The sequence below is a fragment of the Cheilinus undulatus genome, linkage group 1 (assembly GCF_018320785.1).
Source record: "Cheilinus undulatus linkage group 1, ASM1832078v1, whole genome shotgun sequence".
NCBI lineage: Eukaryota > Metazoa > Chordata > Actinopteri > Labriformes > Labridae > Cheilinus > Cheilinus undulatus.
Window position 1 is genome coordinate 39,435,588 of NC_054865.1, and position 17,093 is coordinate 39,452,680.

The 17,093-nt window shown below is 37.1% G+C and overlaps 1 protein-coding gene and 1 long non-coding RNA gene across 2 annotated transcripts; one reads left to right on the forward strand and one right to left on the reverse strand.

Annotated features, from left to right (window-relative positions):
• Window positions 1–3,642: 3,642 nt before the first annotated feature.
• On the reverse strand, window positions 3,643–12,173 carry sult5a1 (sulfotransferase family 5A, member 1). The gene is made up of 6 exons (XM_041794972.1): window positions 12,035–12,173; window positions 11,376–11,587; window positions 9,985–10,111; window positions 9,773–9,870; window positions 9,254–9,434; window positions 3,643–7,560 (listed from the first exon to the last, which is right to left on the reverse strand). Exons 1-6 carry the CDS (start codon window positions 12,171–12,173, stop codon window positions 7,397–7,399), a joined length of 921 nt encoding a protein of 306 aa, XP_041650906.1. The 3' UTR covers window positions 3,643–7,396.
• On the forward strand, window positions 11,598–17,083 carry LOC121514725. The gene is made up of 3 exons (XR_005992325.1): window positions 11,598–11,959; window positions 12,049–12,189; window positions 17,025–17,083. It is a non-coding gene; the product is annotated as an uncharacterized LOC121514725 (long non-coding RNA).
• Window positions 17,084–17,093: the final 10 nt, after the last annotated feature.

Below are 17,093 nucleotides of genomic sequence, written 5' to 3' on the forward strand. Positions count from 1 at the left end.
CTTAATACATTACTGAAATATGTGAGAGTGTGTGCAAACCACAGAGCTTCAATGCTGCAACATAAGATAAATGTTTCATGTAGTATGTCTGTAGGTCTGACTATTATAATCTGCTGATAGAACAGCACATGAAGGACTTAGTCCTTGTTAATTTAATTAAAATCTGAAGTCAAAGAGGGAAAATATGTTTAAAAAGAGGGAGTTTTGTGTATGGAAAAATAGTCTATTTTACCGTTCTATTACATGCATTATATCACACCCTATGGTTGCCAACCTGGAACAGGGGTGGAGGGCGCCGAAGATCTTAGGGGGGACACGAGGCTTTGTTTGCTCTGAGGATGCCAAAAGTAGATTTGCAAATATTGACATGAACCATGATAAAGCAGTTATTAAGTAGTTTGGTCTTTTGATAAGAAAGGCATGCATAGGCCTTTTTTAGGACTTTATCAGTGAAACAGTTAAAATCTATGTCAATTTTTGATGGCAATGTGTCACTTTTTCTTCTCTCTCAGGTCCTGGGAGGCTCCGCTTTTCTTAGAATACATGTAGGCGGGAAATGGAAAAATGGTTGAGAAACACTCCACTAAGGCACAGATTAGATTCCCTTCCTGTCATTGAACTTGCCTTGTCAAGCCTTAATGAACAGCTGCATCCCTTCTGCAGACATGCACCTCTAACTCAAGCTGCAGCAGCAGAAGGGAGTCTTTCATAAAGTAGGCTTTCAAAAGAAAAGAGACAGTCCTCTTCAAGGCTGCATGAGCCTGTGTTTGAATATCCTTCCTTTCTGATTAGCCTAATGACGTCAGTATTCAAGTGCACACTCACAAACATACAAAAGGTCTCCTGGATGCATGTGTGGAGGATTTTCCCGGTTTGCTCTTGGTGTGACTTGTTGTTAGTTCTGACTGCAGAATGTTCCCACAACTATCACTCCTTCCCACTATTGAGCTACAAATGCTTCCCACCACACATCAGGAGTTTTTTTTTTTCTTGTGTAGCATTCGCCCTACCCTTCACACCGCTTTGTCTATTTATGCTCAGATATAATGAGTTTGTCTTTGAGCTCCCTTACCAACTGCTGATAGAGATACTCTCTATTGATTTCTCCTTCTTGCAAGAATAAAATACACAGAAACTGTTTCATTGCCCAAAGGTTCTTTATTTCATATCCAGAAATTTCTCAGCACATGCAAACATGGATATCTCACAGAGAGTTTTCCAGAAATATTTTTGTTACACTGGAGACACACAAATACACACAGGGTCAGGCTGCTTGAGAATATCAGGAGTGTTGAGTCATAACATGAACCTAGATACCAAATGTTCTAACACAGATGTTTTCCCCAGCATCCTCATTTTAAGAGTAGAATTTTTAACAAGTGTGAGCCCCCTAAAGCATAAAAAAAACCCTCCTTAACTTTACCTCAGAAAAGTTTGGCATGAGAGATGAATGAGACATTTTTGTGAATTTTACCTTTATCACCTTTAGTCTCATAAAATGCATAATGTGCAATAATTGCTGACATTTGCTGTATCTCCATCAAAGTCTTTTTTCAGGCAAACCCAACCATTTGAAATTATCAGGATGTACTACAGACTGATGTAGCTTTGATTTTTAGTCAATGCATTACTGTTAAAATGTACTAAAAAGGCTAAGCTAAAACAGCATCTTGGTCATGTCACGTGCATCTATTCAGGCATGAATATACAGCTGAGGAGATGCAAAAGACTAACATGGTGGCTGCTTTTTCTCTGCAACGCACCCATAAACTTTTAGCTTGGCTACACAAGGAGGAGACCACAGCCTTCTCAATGAGTAGCACATGCAAATTACTTGTTAAAATACCATCTAATTATAGAGAGTTGCAACATTATTATGAGAAATGACTTGATAATTAATATTTACTGGATATTTCTGAGTTATTGGTTGGAAATTTCCGAGTTCTTACTAGGTAATTACCCCCTTATTCTTGAGAAGTTTTTAGATAATTATAATTATTACTATAAAATTACTATTATTACTGTAAAATTACCAGGTAATTAAGGGGTTGTTCACATGTGCAGCAGTTTTCTCACAATCAATTTTACAAATTTTACTGCTGTCAAACCATTACATTTTTAAATTGAAATTGATCTCAGAATTTCTATAGTCAATCATGACTAATCTCCCTTTTTTTCTGCATTTTGAAAGGTCAGTATTTGCATAAAAAAACTTTTTGTTTCCACTTTGGGTTTTGGTTCTGTGTGAAACAAAGGGACAAAGAGTAACAGACTTCCTGTTGGATATAGACTTGATTTTATTGGGGGGGGCTTAAGGTTGAACAAAGATTATGACGTGAACTTAACCACAGAAAAAAAGGAACTTATTATGGACTAAAATGGAAATAAGAGAGCCGTAACAAAGTGCAATGGTTGGTGACACGAGGTGTAGGTGACTTTTGTCCCCCAAGCTGTCTGTGAGTTTAAACTGAAGTGAAACATTCACCCTTGGAAATGCAAGCCACCAGAATCTAAGCACAATTATATATATTTTTTCAAAAACATGGACTATCATAATATCTGTGTTGCAAGGATGTAAGATAAATTTATGAAGAGTTATGACCAGAAAGACCAATTAAAGAACAATACAGAAATTGAATATCATAGAACTTTATTCTAATCACAACCATACTATGAATGATCAAGCCTTTTCACATCAGCATTTAGTTCCTGTAGGCCAGGGGTGTAAAACTCAATCACAGGAAGGGCCAGATTCTGGATGTAGGTCTAACCTGAGGTCTGAACAGGGTCAACAAAACCTTAAACTGTCAACCTCATTTTCACCAGTGAGAACATACGAAAAAAAAAAAACAGCACTGATGATAAATCATTTGGAAATTCAAAAAAGTAAAAATGATAAGTTTAAAGGCTCAAATATGAGATAAAAATTCCAATTTATCAGTTTGAAAGATCAGAACATGATATTTAAAATAGAAAAATAATGTTTTTAAAGAGCAAATATATGAGGAGAAAGTTGAAATGATAAGTTTGGAAGGTTAAAATATTAGTTCAAATTTGAAATCATGAGTTTAAAAGTCAATTATGTCTTAAAATTTTAAATTGTGAGTCTGATAGTTCAAAATGCTGGAATAAAAAGCCAAAATTAGTTGAAAATGTCAAAATATGAGCTAGAATTTTAAAATGATGACTTGAAAAGTTAAAAATATGTTTTAAATTCGAAATTTGGAGTGTAAAAGGTCAAAATATGATTTAAAAAGTAAAAATTATGGATTTAAAATTTCCAAATATGAGAAAAAAATGAAACCATGTGTTTAGTAAGGGGTTGAAAAGGTCAAAATATGACTTGAAATTTAAAATTGAGAACCTAAAAGATAAAAATATGGTATATAAAGTCCAAATTATGAGTTGAAAAAGTCAAAGCATGAAATGAAAAGTTAAAATCATAAGTTTGAGTTGTAATCTTGAGATGCAAAATTGAAAATATGAAATTAAATACAAATTATTTTTTCCCCCCACATTCTTGACTTTTTATCTAATTTTTCTTACACTTTACTTTTTCAGATTTTTATGGCTTAAAATGATATTTTAAATAATCAAGTTGAAGTTTACATTATTATTCTGCAGGAAATCTGCAGACCTCATTCTGGTGGGCCAGTAATAATACAAATATGATATGATCTCACGGGCCGGATATAATCGTTCCATGGGTCGGATTTGGCCCCCGGGCCTTGAGTTTGACACCTGTGCTATAGGCCTTGTCTATTAGAGGAAAGAATAAAAACTTGCTTACAAACACACTACAGAAACTTTCATTTTTTACGATTTTCTTTCTTACCTTTCCAAACTGGTAGATAACTATCTGTACTCTTGTTGCTCTTTAGTTAGCCCTGATTAGTCACTCACAACTGCCAAGAAAACAATAGAAGAAGAAATTGAAGCATTGTCATTGGCAGACAAGCTGACAAGAAGTTGATATCTTTTACTTTCAGTGTCAAAATTTAGGACTGATTGCAACACTGCTAAATTTTTCATTGTAACAAATCATCAGATTATCATGGGTTAAGCAATGTGGATTTGCAGTAAAAAAGCAAAAACATTTTTTGAAAGGGATGTAAATTCCAGGTACCGTCCGTAGATTTGAGAAAAGGCAAACTTCTGATCACATTTACTCCACAGAGATCTCACTTCCAGTTCCTGAGAGATTGTAAGCAATGCATGCTGTACCGCTTTGGCTTTTTGTCAAAGTTTAATGTCTCTCTTAGTCACACTAGTATGAAACTACTTCCCCCTTTATTTCCTGTTCCACTAGATACTCATCATGCACAGTGATAGTAAAGTTAACTCAGAGGTCATAGTGAATCCTACAACATTGTGAGCATGAGGTTTAGGCTAATGCTCCTTCTTCATAATTAGACATCTTCATACCCAACAGAATCTGTGTAGTCTTAATCTCAGAGGTAATAGTTATGACCAATGGAATTTGTTAAAGGAAACAAATCATTTAAATGTATGTAGGACAGAAAAACATCCTCTCAGCTTTTCTCACAACATGTTTACTTGGCAGTGGCTCATTTGGGTGTTTCTTCTGAAACACTGTGGTTTTTTTTCATGACTTCCTGTCATGCTTAAGCAAAACCTTAAACCAAAGACTACGTTGCAGTATGCAAAACTCAGTCATATCAGGCAAGGTTTAAAATGCTGCTTTAGAGGTAACCTGAATTTCTTTTTTTTTGCAATAATCTATGACTGAATTTCATCTAACATGGATTGAATAAACAAACAAATCACAAGTTCAACATAACAAATGTTGTGTTCATCTCAGTTTGAATTTGAGTGTGCCAACACCAGAGTGCTAACTGAAAGAAGCCATAGATGCATAGTTTGATATTTTTAGAGACAATAATTATCTTTTCTTTCTAAGAGTTAGATTAGAAGATCAATATATTTCTATATAGTGGACCTTGAACCAGCAGCTTGATCGCTCAGCTTGATACAAAGATTGTAAACCAGTAGGATCCTAATCACCAGAGACTCTGAAGAGGATGTATCATGGAAACTTTTTTCTTTTAGCATTTTTGCAAAAATATTCATGCACATGAAGTATTTACCAACCCACAAGATGTGAAATAAGCCAACCAGTTCTTTGTTCATGGTCCCCTATCTCTGAAAACACAAAATCTGATGGTTTGTTCAGAATCTGCGTTCATTGCAATGACAGTCATTATAATTTCTGCCCCTCACCTGAAACCTCAACCAGCTACCATAGAGGCACACTCATGCTGGCACATCCTGAGGAAGAGGGGTGGGTGGAGCTCATGTGCATTTAAAGAGACCGAAGCGGGGCTCAGACATTTCAGCTAGACCACAGGGCATTGTGTTCAGAGGTGATAAAGCCATATGACATGCCACCTTAAAAAGTTATATAAAAAAGTAAGCCAAAGGTTTCCCTTACAGCCAAGTTTACCATCTCTGCCTGTTGACTATGCAAATCTGCTGATTATCTAGTAATCTCTCAGTAAAAAAGTGGTTACTACCTAGCAGGCAAAAGAGTTGCTATTTTATTAAGTACGAACTTTGAAATATGTTATATAAGGAAGTATTTACCAAACAATAATGCATTCATTACCAAGTAATTCCTTCTAATATTTGGCAGTTCTCTGGTAATTAGGTGGTAGGAAGGACTCGCTTTAATTCAGTGGGCCAAAATAAAGATATTACCTGGGAATAATGAAGGAACTTATATGGAAAACCATCATCTTTTTAAAGAGATGTGTTTTTTTTTTGTTTTGTTTTTTTTCTTTGTAAAATACCACCTAATTACCAAACAATTATCACAACATAACCAGGGTTGGGGTAAAATAGGAGAAAGTAAGGATAAAATACAACCAAATTAACAAAGAATTGGAGAGACCATTCTGTTCTGTTGGCCACTCACAGACCTTTCATCTGAGATTTGACAATTTGCCAATACAACACATTTCAAGTTTTAGATTTTTGTTTCTAAATTCAACTTTATTTATAGCCAAAGTTTGAGAGTTACATTCATAAAAGAACCACATTGCAAACATTACAGACTAATCAAAATTTCATTAATAAAATGGTGAAAAAGGTCAGGGGTGTAATCGGGATTAAATTATGTGTATAATCATTTTAGAAGTTACTCTTTCGTAAGACAATTTGATTCGAATCTCGGTTCACAGACTACGATTCGATTCGTTTCGGTCCGGTACAGTCTGATTATAGAATCAAAATAACTTTTGCTTTTAAAAAAAAAAAAGGGGGGGGGGGGGCAAGATAATTTCATAATATTCTAAGTTTATTTGATCTTATTTACAAAACAGACTAAATGCCAGGCCTCCTGTGCTAACACTCTGAAATTATGTTGAAGAAAGTTTTCATCACACCCAGGTGTCTTACTTTGAGATTAAATTGGGAGAAAAATATGTTCATTCTTCTGTACTTCCATTTGTGATTGATCATTTGTGATCATTTTAATCTAACTTTTTTACAAAAAATGTAAAAACTGTATTTTAAAGTACCTGAAACCAACCAAAATACAAATTTTACATTCTAACAAAACAAATGCATGCTTTAAAAACAAGTTTTTGGGAATGTTTTTTTTTTTTTTTTAATCTTGCCAACCCTCGTTTGTCACTGACCCAATTACCACCTTATTCTTAACAAAAATTACTATCTAATTACACTTATGACTATGAAGTTATGGGGTAATTAGGGCCCTCTAAAATAAAGTGCTACTGCAACCTTGAATGCAGAATAAGATAATGAACAATTAAAAAAGATCTGAGTTGGTTCTACAACAGCTGACAAGAGTAAAAGTGTAATCAATATGAGAACCAGTGATTTAATTTGTCTACTGTTTTTACACCTCACTATAAAAGATTTTATTAATAGCTAAATGATTTTTTCTGTTATGGCCTATGATTAAAAGAAATATCCACAGCACCATCTTTGTTCTGTAATTATAGTTACATCAGGCAACCATACCTCCCAATCAGATGTCAGCTACTACTCACCAGGGATTCATGGTTATAGCAAATGTAACCAGCACCTTTTTCATGTATTATCAGAGTTAATCCTTTCAACCACAGGTATATTGTGTTCTGTTATGTCCTTCCCCCTCTGCTCTTAGTTTTGCCACTTGTATGTATTGAAAATATAATGTGCTACTTGTGCAAAAGACATTCTATCTAACTGCACATTAGTAAAAATAGAAAAGAAAACTGAAGCTGGATTCAAGTTGGACACAGTTTAGAAAACAGGTCTGTTTTAGTACATGTTAATTTAATATTTACAACTAACTTAATTTAAATTGCCATTTGGAGAGCATCATCAACTCCTGCCCCTATGTCACAGGATGTACAAAGATTTCATTTAACTAAATATTGTGTAGAGATGTTTTATCATTGGTCTGGCCATCTTCTTTATCTTCCTCCTCCCACACAAAGTCTAATGTGCAGCCTTTCATCTTGGACTTGAAGACGCTGTTGAAATATTGATTCTGCTCCTCCGTGAACATGTTTTTCCAATCTCCAATTTTACCTAAATTATACAGGAGAACAAAAAGACAAGCAATGAGGATGATATTTTAAAAATTAAATGTAGACTACTTTCAGCTGACTACTATTTAAAGCACTGGTTCCAAATCTATGGTCTGGGAACCCTTGAGAGGATGCCAGACATCTCAGGTGAGGCAGGAGGCTTTGCCTACCCTAAGACAGTCAAAACTAGATATGCACCTATTAACTAAAATCATAATAAAACACCAGTAAAGTAGTTTACACAACAGTGTTTTGGTAAGGAAAACAGGTTAAGACCATAGACTGTAGAAAAAAATGGAAAAAGCCTGTGTGGCGTCAGCCGTTTGCTTACAATAGGCAGACTAAAACTGCTCTTGAAGCCAATCCACGGTGTCTTTCATTTGAAATCAATGTCTCAGTCGAACTTTGGATCAACTTAACGGCCCACCCACTAAGCGCGACTTCCTGTCAGCCTGCTAGCTAGCATTCCAGTTGACAGACACGGAGCATCTGTCTGCCAAGCTATCTGTCAATCAAATGAGATGCGCCAGTCAGCTTTCATCCTAAATATTATCCAAACGATCGTGGTACACAAAAATTCACCCCCTGTACAGTGGGAGCACAATAAGACACTAGCAGGCTGTGAACCAGTTTATTTCTAGGGTAAAAAAAACGGCTCTTTAACAGGTGTTCAGACAGGACTTCTGGTGTTCCTGCAGCCAGCCCCAAGTGGGCACTTACGGTACTGCAATTATTTGCACATCTGCATTGGCTTCATTTTTCAGGACAGGAGGTTGCTGCTTGGTTAAGACAATGTATCACTCTTCATGGATGAGGCTTTGCAGCTTTTGTTAAATACAAGTAGGGGGGCTTGAAGCTAAAAAAACCACTAGGATTTAAGTAACACTGAACACTGAATTTAAGTAATAGCCTGATAACATTAGCTTATTATAATACAAGTCCTGTATAAACCTACATAGAAATAAAGGCTACAATTGAATTTTTTAATTGCAAATAATCTCAGTAATTTCTGCAGTTAACTGCAGTTATTCTCAAATTTTTTGCTGCATTTTGATTTTTCCAATTTGCATTTTGATGTGATTCATTTCCGATGCTTGTGCTATCTTAATACAAGGGTGACTGACTTTGTGTTTGATACAGACCTGCTTTTATTTTGAAAAAAAAAAAAGAACATCAGGTAGACCAAGGATTGTGAAATGAACTTAACCACAACAAAAGGAACTTGTCATGGACTGAAAAGGAAATAAGGTACATATTTGATAGCACACGGTGCAGAAGACTTTGCCTTGTCCTCTGAGCTGTCTGTGAGTTTTTAAAGTAAAATGAGTCTTCGAGGCACAGTGCCATCCTTATTTTACATCACTTAGACGGAGATGTTTAACCAAAGTGTGCTGAAAGGAACAATATAGCAAGTGATTTACGCAACTGAAAAAGCTATGGTCTCTTTCTATATGTGTGGTTTTATGTGCTGTAAACACCAGGAAATTACTGAGGTGGCCTAAATCTCCTGTCATAAGCCACAGCTGGCCTCATTTTCAAACATGAGGCAATGAAGGTGTCTGGCTGTGACAAGGCAAAAATGTTGTGTACTCCAATTAATGTTGATTCTCTTCCTTTTAGTTTTCTTGTGATTTCTATGACAGATGAGAGGGAGGTCATTAATCCTGTCGGCAAGTAATAAGAGAAAACCTTACCTTTTCTCATGAAAGATCCCTTGCTATGGTCCATAATCTCTTGATCGACCAGGGTGTAGTTGACCATCTTGTTGTGCTTCATGCTGCTAAAGCTGCAGTGGTTAACACAGTTGTTGACCTCCTCCTCCATCAGGGGGCACTGTAAGAAAGAGCTCACCCTCTTTATGGCTCCATGTAGGTCCTGAAATCAGAAAGAACACAGTGATACTTCCAAGTACTTCAAAAAAGACTTGTCTTTAAAAGAAACCTTTGCATCATTTCTGTTATATTGCATAATGTATCTCCTGTCTGCTATGACTTCCTCCAAAGGTTAGATTACAGTCAACTCTGATGTTAGACAGTAGATTAAAACTGGCAGACCACTTAGTTTGAAGAAGTTTGTGAGGAAAAAAAATCATTTAAGAGATAAATTTATTCTTAAAGATCCAGCACTAGCCCTATTACTAACCAGATTTGTGTCATAAAACTAAGTCTAACTGCCTTTAAGTGTTGCTGATAGCAAAGTACAACCAACTTTACCAGTGACATCTCCTCATAAGTGATGTGAAGCAGATTGTCCATGGTGCCTGTTTGATCGGTCCAGTCTTTAATATGTTTGAACCAGGAGCCATATGACACTGTAACAAAGATTAGGTTAGCTTGACTTTTGACTGCAGAGCTGAAATCACTACATTCAAAAAAGGATGGAAAAAAATGGAGTGACTTTATCTTTAGTCATGATATAAACTTACGTGTGCCCTCCAAAAATAACTTTAAAAAGTCTGGAAATAGGCCAGCCTCAGGGAGGAAGTTGGCCATTTTGTGGAAGTGATAAAACGACACAACAACATCTTTGGGGTTTCTGCTTACGTAGATAATCTGGAGGACAAAATGGAGCAACAGAGTTAGAATTTTTCTGCTGTATTACGAATATCCATCAGTTTAGAAATGTAACGTTTTAACAGCCAGTAGAATTTTTCAGTTAAAGCACATAACATCAAATATTATCCTCCGAAATCTGCCTCAGATTTTCTTTCTTTGGATTTTTGCCAATATTAAATATGCCGATATTTACAAATTCTTTTTAGACGATCTGATACTGATACCAATATTTAAATCTAGAACTAAACCTAGAAATTTTGTGATTAGAATGCACTTGAAAGTGTAAGGAATGATGAATAAAGAAAAAGACTTCAGCTGAAGTAGGTCTGTTGGTCCAGCCTAAAACTCCAGAAATGTATTTGCTCATTCAGCCAATATTTACAGCTGATATAGGCAGATTTAATTATAGATAGAGTATCAGCTGTAAATATCAGCAGAAATGTTCATATCGGGGGCACAGATGGCCTAATGGTTGGGGCGCGCCCCATCGACATGGGTCCGGGTTTGGGCCCAGCCTGTGGCTCCTTTCCCACGTTTCTCCCCCTACTTTCTTATCTTTGTTTCCGTCTCTACCCATGTCCTCCTCTTTGAGTAGACATACAAAATGCCCCCCCAAAAATATATCTAAAAAAATAAATTTTACTATCTGCCCATACTGATATCGTGCAGATAATATCAGACATCCCTAATATCGAGCGATACATTTTAAAGTTGATTCTTTTGTTTTATCATCAAGTTTCCTCCTGTGGGGGCTCAATATAGGTAGATCTTATTTTTCCCCTGTCTAAAATTGGGCGTAGTCCCACTAATGTTTCCAAAGAGGCTTTTTGAAGTCCAATGATGGCAAAGCCATACTGACTGAACTTTCTTCAAACAACTTTAGGCAACCTAAAACAGGTGATAACCTTCCTATTTATGCCAAACTATTTTTTTAAACCAGGCTGTAAACATGTTTATTTCTGCTGAAAAACTAGGCATTTTAACATGGGCGTCAATGAGACTTAAGTGCTTTTACAGCCAGCCTCTGGTGGACATTTTAAAAAAACTGCATTTTTTGGGGGCATTTCCCCATTAGCTTCATCCTTAACACAGGAAGATAGTGTTTGTTTTTATCTAGAACTTTTGACACTTTTTTAGACATCTAAAATCTACTTCTACTAACATACATTATGTAAAATTTACACTTTTATGAGCTTAGTTAATGCATCTGTTTCTTCTCTTTGAATGACTCCAGAAAGCTGTTTTGTTCTGTGAATTTTACCTTGGCTTTAGAGCGCTGGAGGGTGGGGCCCAGCAAGTGATGAGGCAGGTGTGTGGTGATGATCCGAGGTGCGCTAGGGGAGGACTCCAGTACTGCAGCAAAATAATATTGCTCTAGCCAAGGAGAGCGAGTCCAGTTTGGGACATTCTGGGACAAATGGGGGTCCCCTTTGTTGGATATGAGACTCACAATTTCCTGCATCCATGTGGTGCCTGATGAGAGTAATGAAAGATGCGTCTGTACCCAAACTCAGACAGCATACTCAGCAGTGGAATATCAGGCACACAGTAAAGAGTCATGCAAATCTAGTCGTTATATATTCTTAAATGGATTACTGCAGAAGGTCTGTGGTAAGTTGCTCCCCTGTGAGTGGTTGCATTACACTTAAATGGAACAGAAAGACGTCTCACACACTGCAAGGCTCCAAAAATATGTGCATGACAGCATGAACAGCATGACATTTTGAGCAGAGTCACATGGGTGCAATAAATAATTATATTTTTGGAGCCCTGCAGTGTACGAGACATCTTTCTGTTCCATGTTAGTCTCTTTTTTGGCTCAGCACCTGCCTACTAGGTTTGGATGTGCGTGTAGACTTTTTTCTTACGGTATTGCACTTAAAGAAACACACCATGGATTATTTTATCCTGTTTTCTTACCTGACTTTGGATAGGAGACGATGAGGATATCCGTGTCCTGAAATGGGAAGTTTAGAGCTTGCTGCAAGGAATCCTGTGTGTGCAGGTGTCCAGGAAAAGAAATACCATGAAATGTCTCGACAACATCCAACCTAGCCATGTCCAGCTCTAGTAATGTAAGTATCTGCCTGCCGGTAACGTGTGTGAGCCTGCCCCTCTCTCTCTACTGTCAGCCTCTTATTCATCCGTCTCTGTGAGTGAGACTGACTAATGAACACACACAAGCTACATGGACCAGAAAGAGGAAATGTGAATGATGTAAATGGGACTCCCCTATTGGGCGTCAGAGAGACTGTGTTTTCTTGCAATACTTTTCAGTAATACCATGTTTACTCATGTCAGAGTGAACAAAATAAAAAAGGAACAAATAATTTAGCAATGAAGTCATTGCAAACACACCTACACATTTACATCACAGCATCTTTTTAACATCAGCACTTACATGACAGCCAGCCTTACAAAAGAAGAACTCTTTTGTTTGTGGTCCACTTACCACTCCTCGTGACATCTGCTGTCCTCTTAGTGAAAAAAGTTAAGCCTATAAAAACATGTCAGTCATCTTCTTCATGCTTTTTTTATTCTTTCACCATGGTCTCATGGGTGCACAGTTTAGATGACTGTACACTAGTATGAGTCATTGAAGCTGCTTTTCTTTGTAGGGCTTTTTTATGTATTACCTGCAGTGCAGGTCTAAATGCCGTCTTTACAGGAGTGTTTCTTTTCATTCTTTGTCTCGTTTCATCAGTCTGAATCATTGCATCTCTGTTATGCTGTTGTTTTGTCTGCTTCTCTCTTTCCATTTATATCTCTTACCTTTTCCAACCTTTGTGGTTGAATGAAAGCTAACAGACCATTATTTTTAAACTGGCAATGAATCATGAGTCTGAATGTCTTTGTATAATTTGAAAAAGTTGTACTTGAAGCGAGGAACACATGGGGTATTCACTGCAGATTCACCTTTTGGTTTTATATAACAATACTCAGACAAAAGACCTAATTAGAGGCCTGCACAGGAATGTGTAGCCCTATAATTAGGCCTGTTGTGATCTCTTCCCTCTCTGTGGGGATGTTTGTCCAGAAATCTCCACTCTTTATAAATTTGACCCTTAGTCTTACATGTTACAGTATAAAGAAAAAAAATGACATCATTCATTATTTTATCATGTTGTGTAAGGACTGACTATTTGGTGGGTGTGGACTCTCCACAAACAATCCGTGTGTTAGTATTAACCCTTTAATGTCATCCTCTGCCACTGACAGGGGTTGCTAAAGTTTGACTTATAGTTTTAATTTTGCACGTGGATGGTTTTGCCAGCCTCCATCTCTGATCAGGCAAGTCCATCTTGAAAATCTCCAATCTACAACATTATTGCCAGATCAGACAGCATCATTCGGGGAGAATAAGACAGTAGATCTGGACGGGGTTTAGTTGTATTGAAATCCAATAGCAATGGCTGCCCTTAGTGCAGCGATTGGCTCAGATATAGCTATAGTATAGCTATAGTTTTATCAGAAATAGACCACATTTCTGTAATGAAGACCAAAAAAAGCACTAAAAGCTCTCCATGATGGAAAATGTGTTTTTGCTCTTCCACCGACCTGCTATGGCTTAAGTTTGTTTTAGTTAAGGGGAGAGGGGTTAGCTGTGGTGTGAATTGATATATACAGTGGCTGCTGGTGGATTGATTAGCTTGGACATAGCCACAGCAGCAATTTTGTCATCAGGTCACTATTTCTTTATTAAAACAAGAACTACACTAAAAGTTTTTCATGATAGAAAAGATTTTTTCACTCTTCTCCTGGCCTGCTTCAGGCATGAGTTTGCGATTGTCACTGGTGAAGTTTGCCAGTGTAGCCAATGGCTAGCTGTTAGTTTGGGGCTATTATTAGCTACTAAACTTGGCTATAGCTGAAGTATAGTGTCAGTTTAATCAGAAATTTACCACATTTCTTTCTTAAAACAAGAGCAAGAAGCCACACTGAAAGCTTCTCTTGGCAGAGATGTTTTTGTGCGTCTCCTGACCATGAATTTTCAGCAAAAATGGGTTAATACTGCCAATAAGGCATGGCAAAATGGGCGACAAGTTTTTAAAAAGTGGCAATTAAGAGCAAAAGGCAACAAAAATAGTTGATAGAGACAAAAAGAGATGGCAAAAATGACTCATAAAAGTACCGGGAATAGATCATTTCAACATCAGAGCCCAAAAATAGCTTCACACACACCTTTCAGCTCCAAAATTAAGTAATTGCTAGCCAGGATGCTAGCACCAATGCTACTGACCCAACACACAATGATACTTTCAATAAATCACAACTGGGGAGGGCCCATTCTCTGGGTTTTTCAGGGGCCCAGCTGAATCTATAGGCAGGCTTGGCGATAGGTATTCTCAAACTGCTAACCCTCTAACTGAAAGATCACCAATTATTACCAGTGAGCCACAATCCGCAAATGCTGATTTCTAAACCATGTTTCAAATGTTTTGTCCAAAAAAGGTGCCTTATGGAACCCACTTTGTCTCTCCAATCACATTACTGTGCTAGACATATCAATTTAAAAGGCTGTGCAATAAACACAGCATTGGTTTATCTGTAGACTTTCGTTTGTAACTCTTTGCAGTAGATGTTGGTTAACAGAGATGAACTGCTTTAGAGACTTGTGAGGCAGCCTTGAAGATAAGAGGGTGAAGTTAATAAATCAGAACTCTTACCAGAGATACCTTATAGAGGACAGTCATCAGTTATGTCAGCCAAGATAGATTAAACTTTTTTTGTTAAAACGTATGTGGCCATTTAATGAGGTCAGTGATAACTCTTGTGAACTCTGACTGGTTTGGGGCACTCTTAACATGAACACTCAATAACAAAACAAAAGCTACCTAAATTCTTAAAAATCACTTTTTATAAATCAGGCAGGCCAATCTTTGGTCCTAAAATCAGATACATCATCACAGCAACTCATTAGTAATGACATTGTTCCTCTTCCTTTTTAAATGCCAGATTAATCTCAAACTTGAATTAGCACTATCCCCCTCTATCTGGTTTGTTATCTTGTTAGCATATTATTGGACTGAACTTTGACACAGAACTATAAATGCTATGGTTAAGTTTTTGCCACAGATTACTCGTGAGTTTGCATAAGACTGTTTTTACATACATACAGGATGCTTTTAACTCACAGATTTTTTCACAATCTTTTTTCCAATCAGGTGATGTACCTGTGCTGTAGAAACCAAGAGGCTAACTGAGGATAGTTCAAAACAACTGCACTGTGCAGGTGGCTGTTACATAAGTACTCTGTGGCTATGAGGCTAGTTAATGTGAAATACTTGGATTTTTGTCACTATCCAACATATCAACTCAAACAGCTGGTTTAGCAGCCTGACAACTGATTGACAATCAGCTGACACCATCATCACAAGAACAGATGTCTCATGTCTCTTCAGACATAATTCCTCAGTCCCAAAACCTCCAGTTTGTTTTCTTCCATCTCTCCATGAGTCTCCAAAAGAGGGACTAATGTCAAGGAAAAGACTCAAGTCAGAGACTCAGGGCACAGTTTTCAACATCTTCTATGCAGAACCTACAGTCCTCATCACACTCGTCTAAGGATGGATTCCCAGCTTTGGCACTGTATGGTGCGTCACTCTCTCTGGATGGGCACATAGAAATAAACCATTTGGAGAGTAATGTCAGATGTCAGGATGCCAGAAAATGAAGTAGAAGAAATTTAGACAACTTTAGGGGGATACGAAAAAAAAAGATTTGTACAATAAAGGTCAAAAGTGGCAAAAACAGGTTAAACGTGGCAATACTGGCAGAAACAAGTAGTGAAAGAGTGGCAAAATGAGTCTTAATTGGCAATATTTGTCATATAGTGGAAAAAATGGCTAAATGTGCCAAAAAAAAGGTATTAAAATGGTGGAAAGCAATTAAAGGTGGCAAAAATGGGTTACAACTATCAAAAATGGGTGAAAAATGGCAAACGCTGGCAGAAAACGGTGATGAAAAGTAGGGCAGAACAGTTGTCAAAAATTTTGATTATTTTACCCCCAGCATTGTGATTGCGATTTGCTATGTGATTATTATTAGGTTCCTCATCTGGTGTATTTTTCAACAAATTCAAGCATTAAATCATTCTATATTACCAGCCTGCAAACATTTGCCAAAAGGATATACAGCTTTACATGTTGGCGAAAGCTCTGCTCCAGAGACACTCCATGGGTTAGTCCAGCAGCATGCTATGACTTTCCAGAGAGTGCATGGCTAGAAACCCCCTATGGAAAGATGCATTTATGACAATTTAAATTGAAAACAATGAAATTCTTCAGAAGCATTTAATCCATAGTAGTATGAATCTGAATAGGAGGGAGCAACAAGCTTTAAGCTATAAAGAAGGAGGCTGGGGTGGGGAAGTTGAAGCTTTGCCAGCAGCAGCAGCGTGGTGAATCAGCATTATTGCAACAGGGATTAGTGAGAAGTACGTCACCTTTAAATAGAACACTGTGTTGAGAGAAGGAGCTATGATTGGCTGTGGGAGCTGGGAGGCAATAAATGGAGTCAACTGGCTATCAGCCAATTGCGGCTAAGGGAATGACTTCTGTGAGCTAACGCTAAGCTTCATCAGTATTAGAATGAACTAGACAGAACGATAAAACAATACATCTAATTGCAATTATTGTTGCTCATATTGAAAATTTAATATCAATTGCTTTATTGAATGGGGGTTATTGTTGTTCTGTCATTAGTTCTAATTAAGAAAATGTGCATAAAATCTCTGCTGCTGCAAAAAATGAATGTATTAAACTGGTATTTTGACATATTTAGAGTTAAAGCAATATTGCAATGTCTGCGAACTGTAAATTGCAGCAGGATAACCTGACATGCCAGATGGATTTGTTTCACAGATCTACTGGATGATTGGATGAATGTTCTGTCTGTCACATCTTTACAGGCCAATCAGAGCAACAAAACATGTGATGTAGCAGCAACCAAGGCGCACAGCTACCGAGGAATAACACAA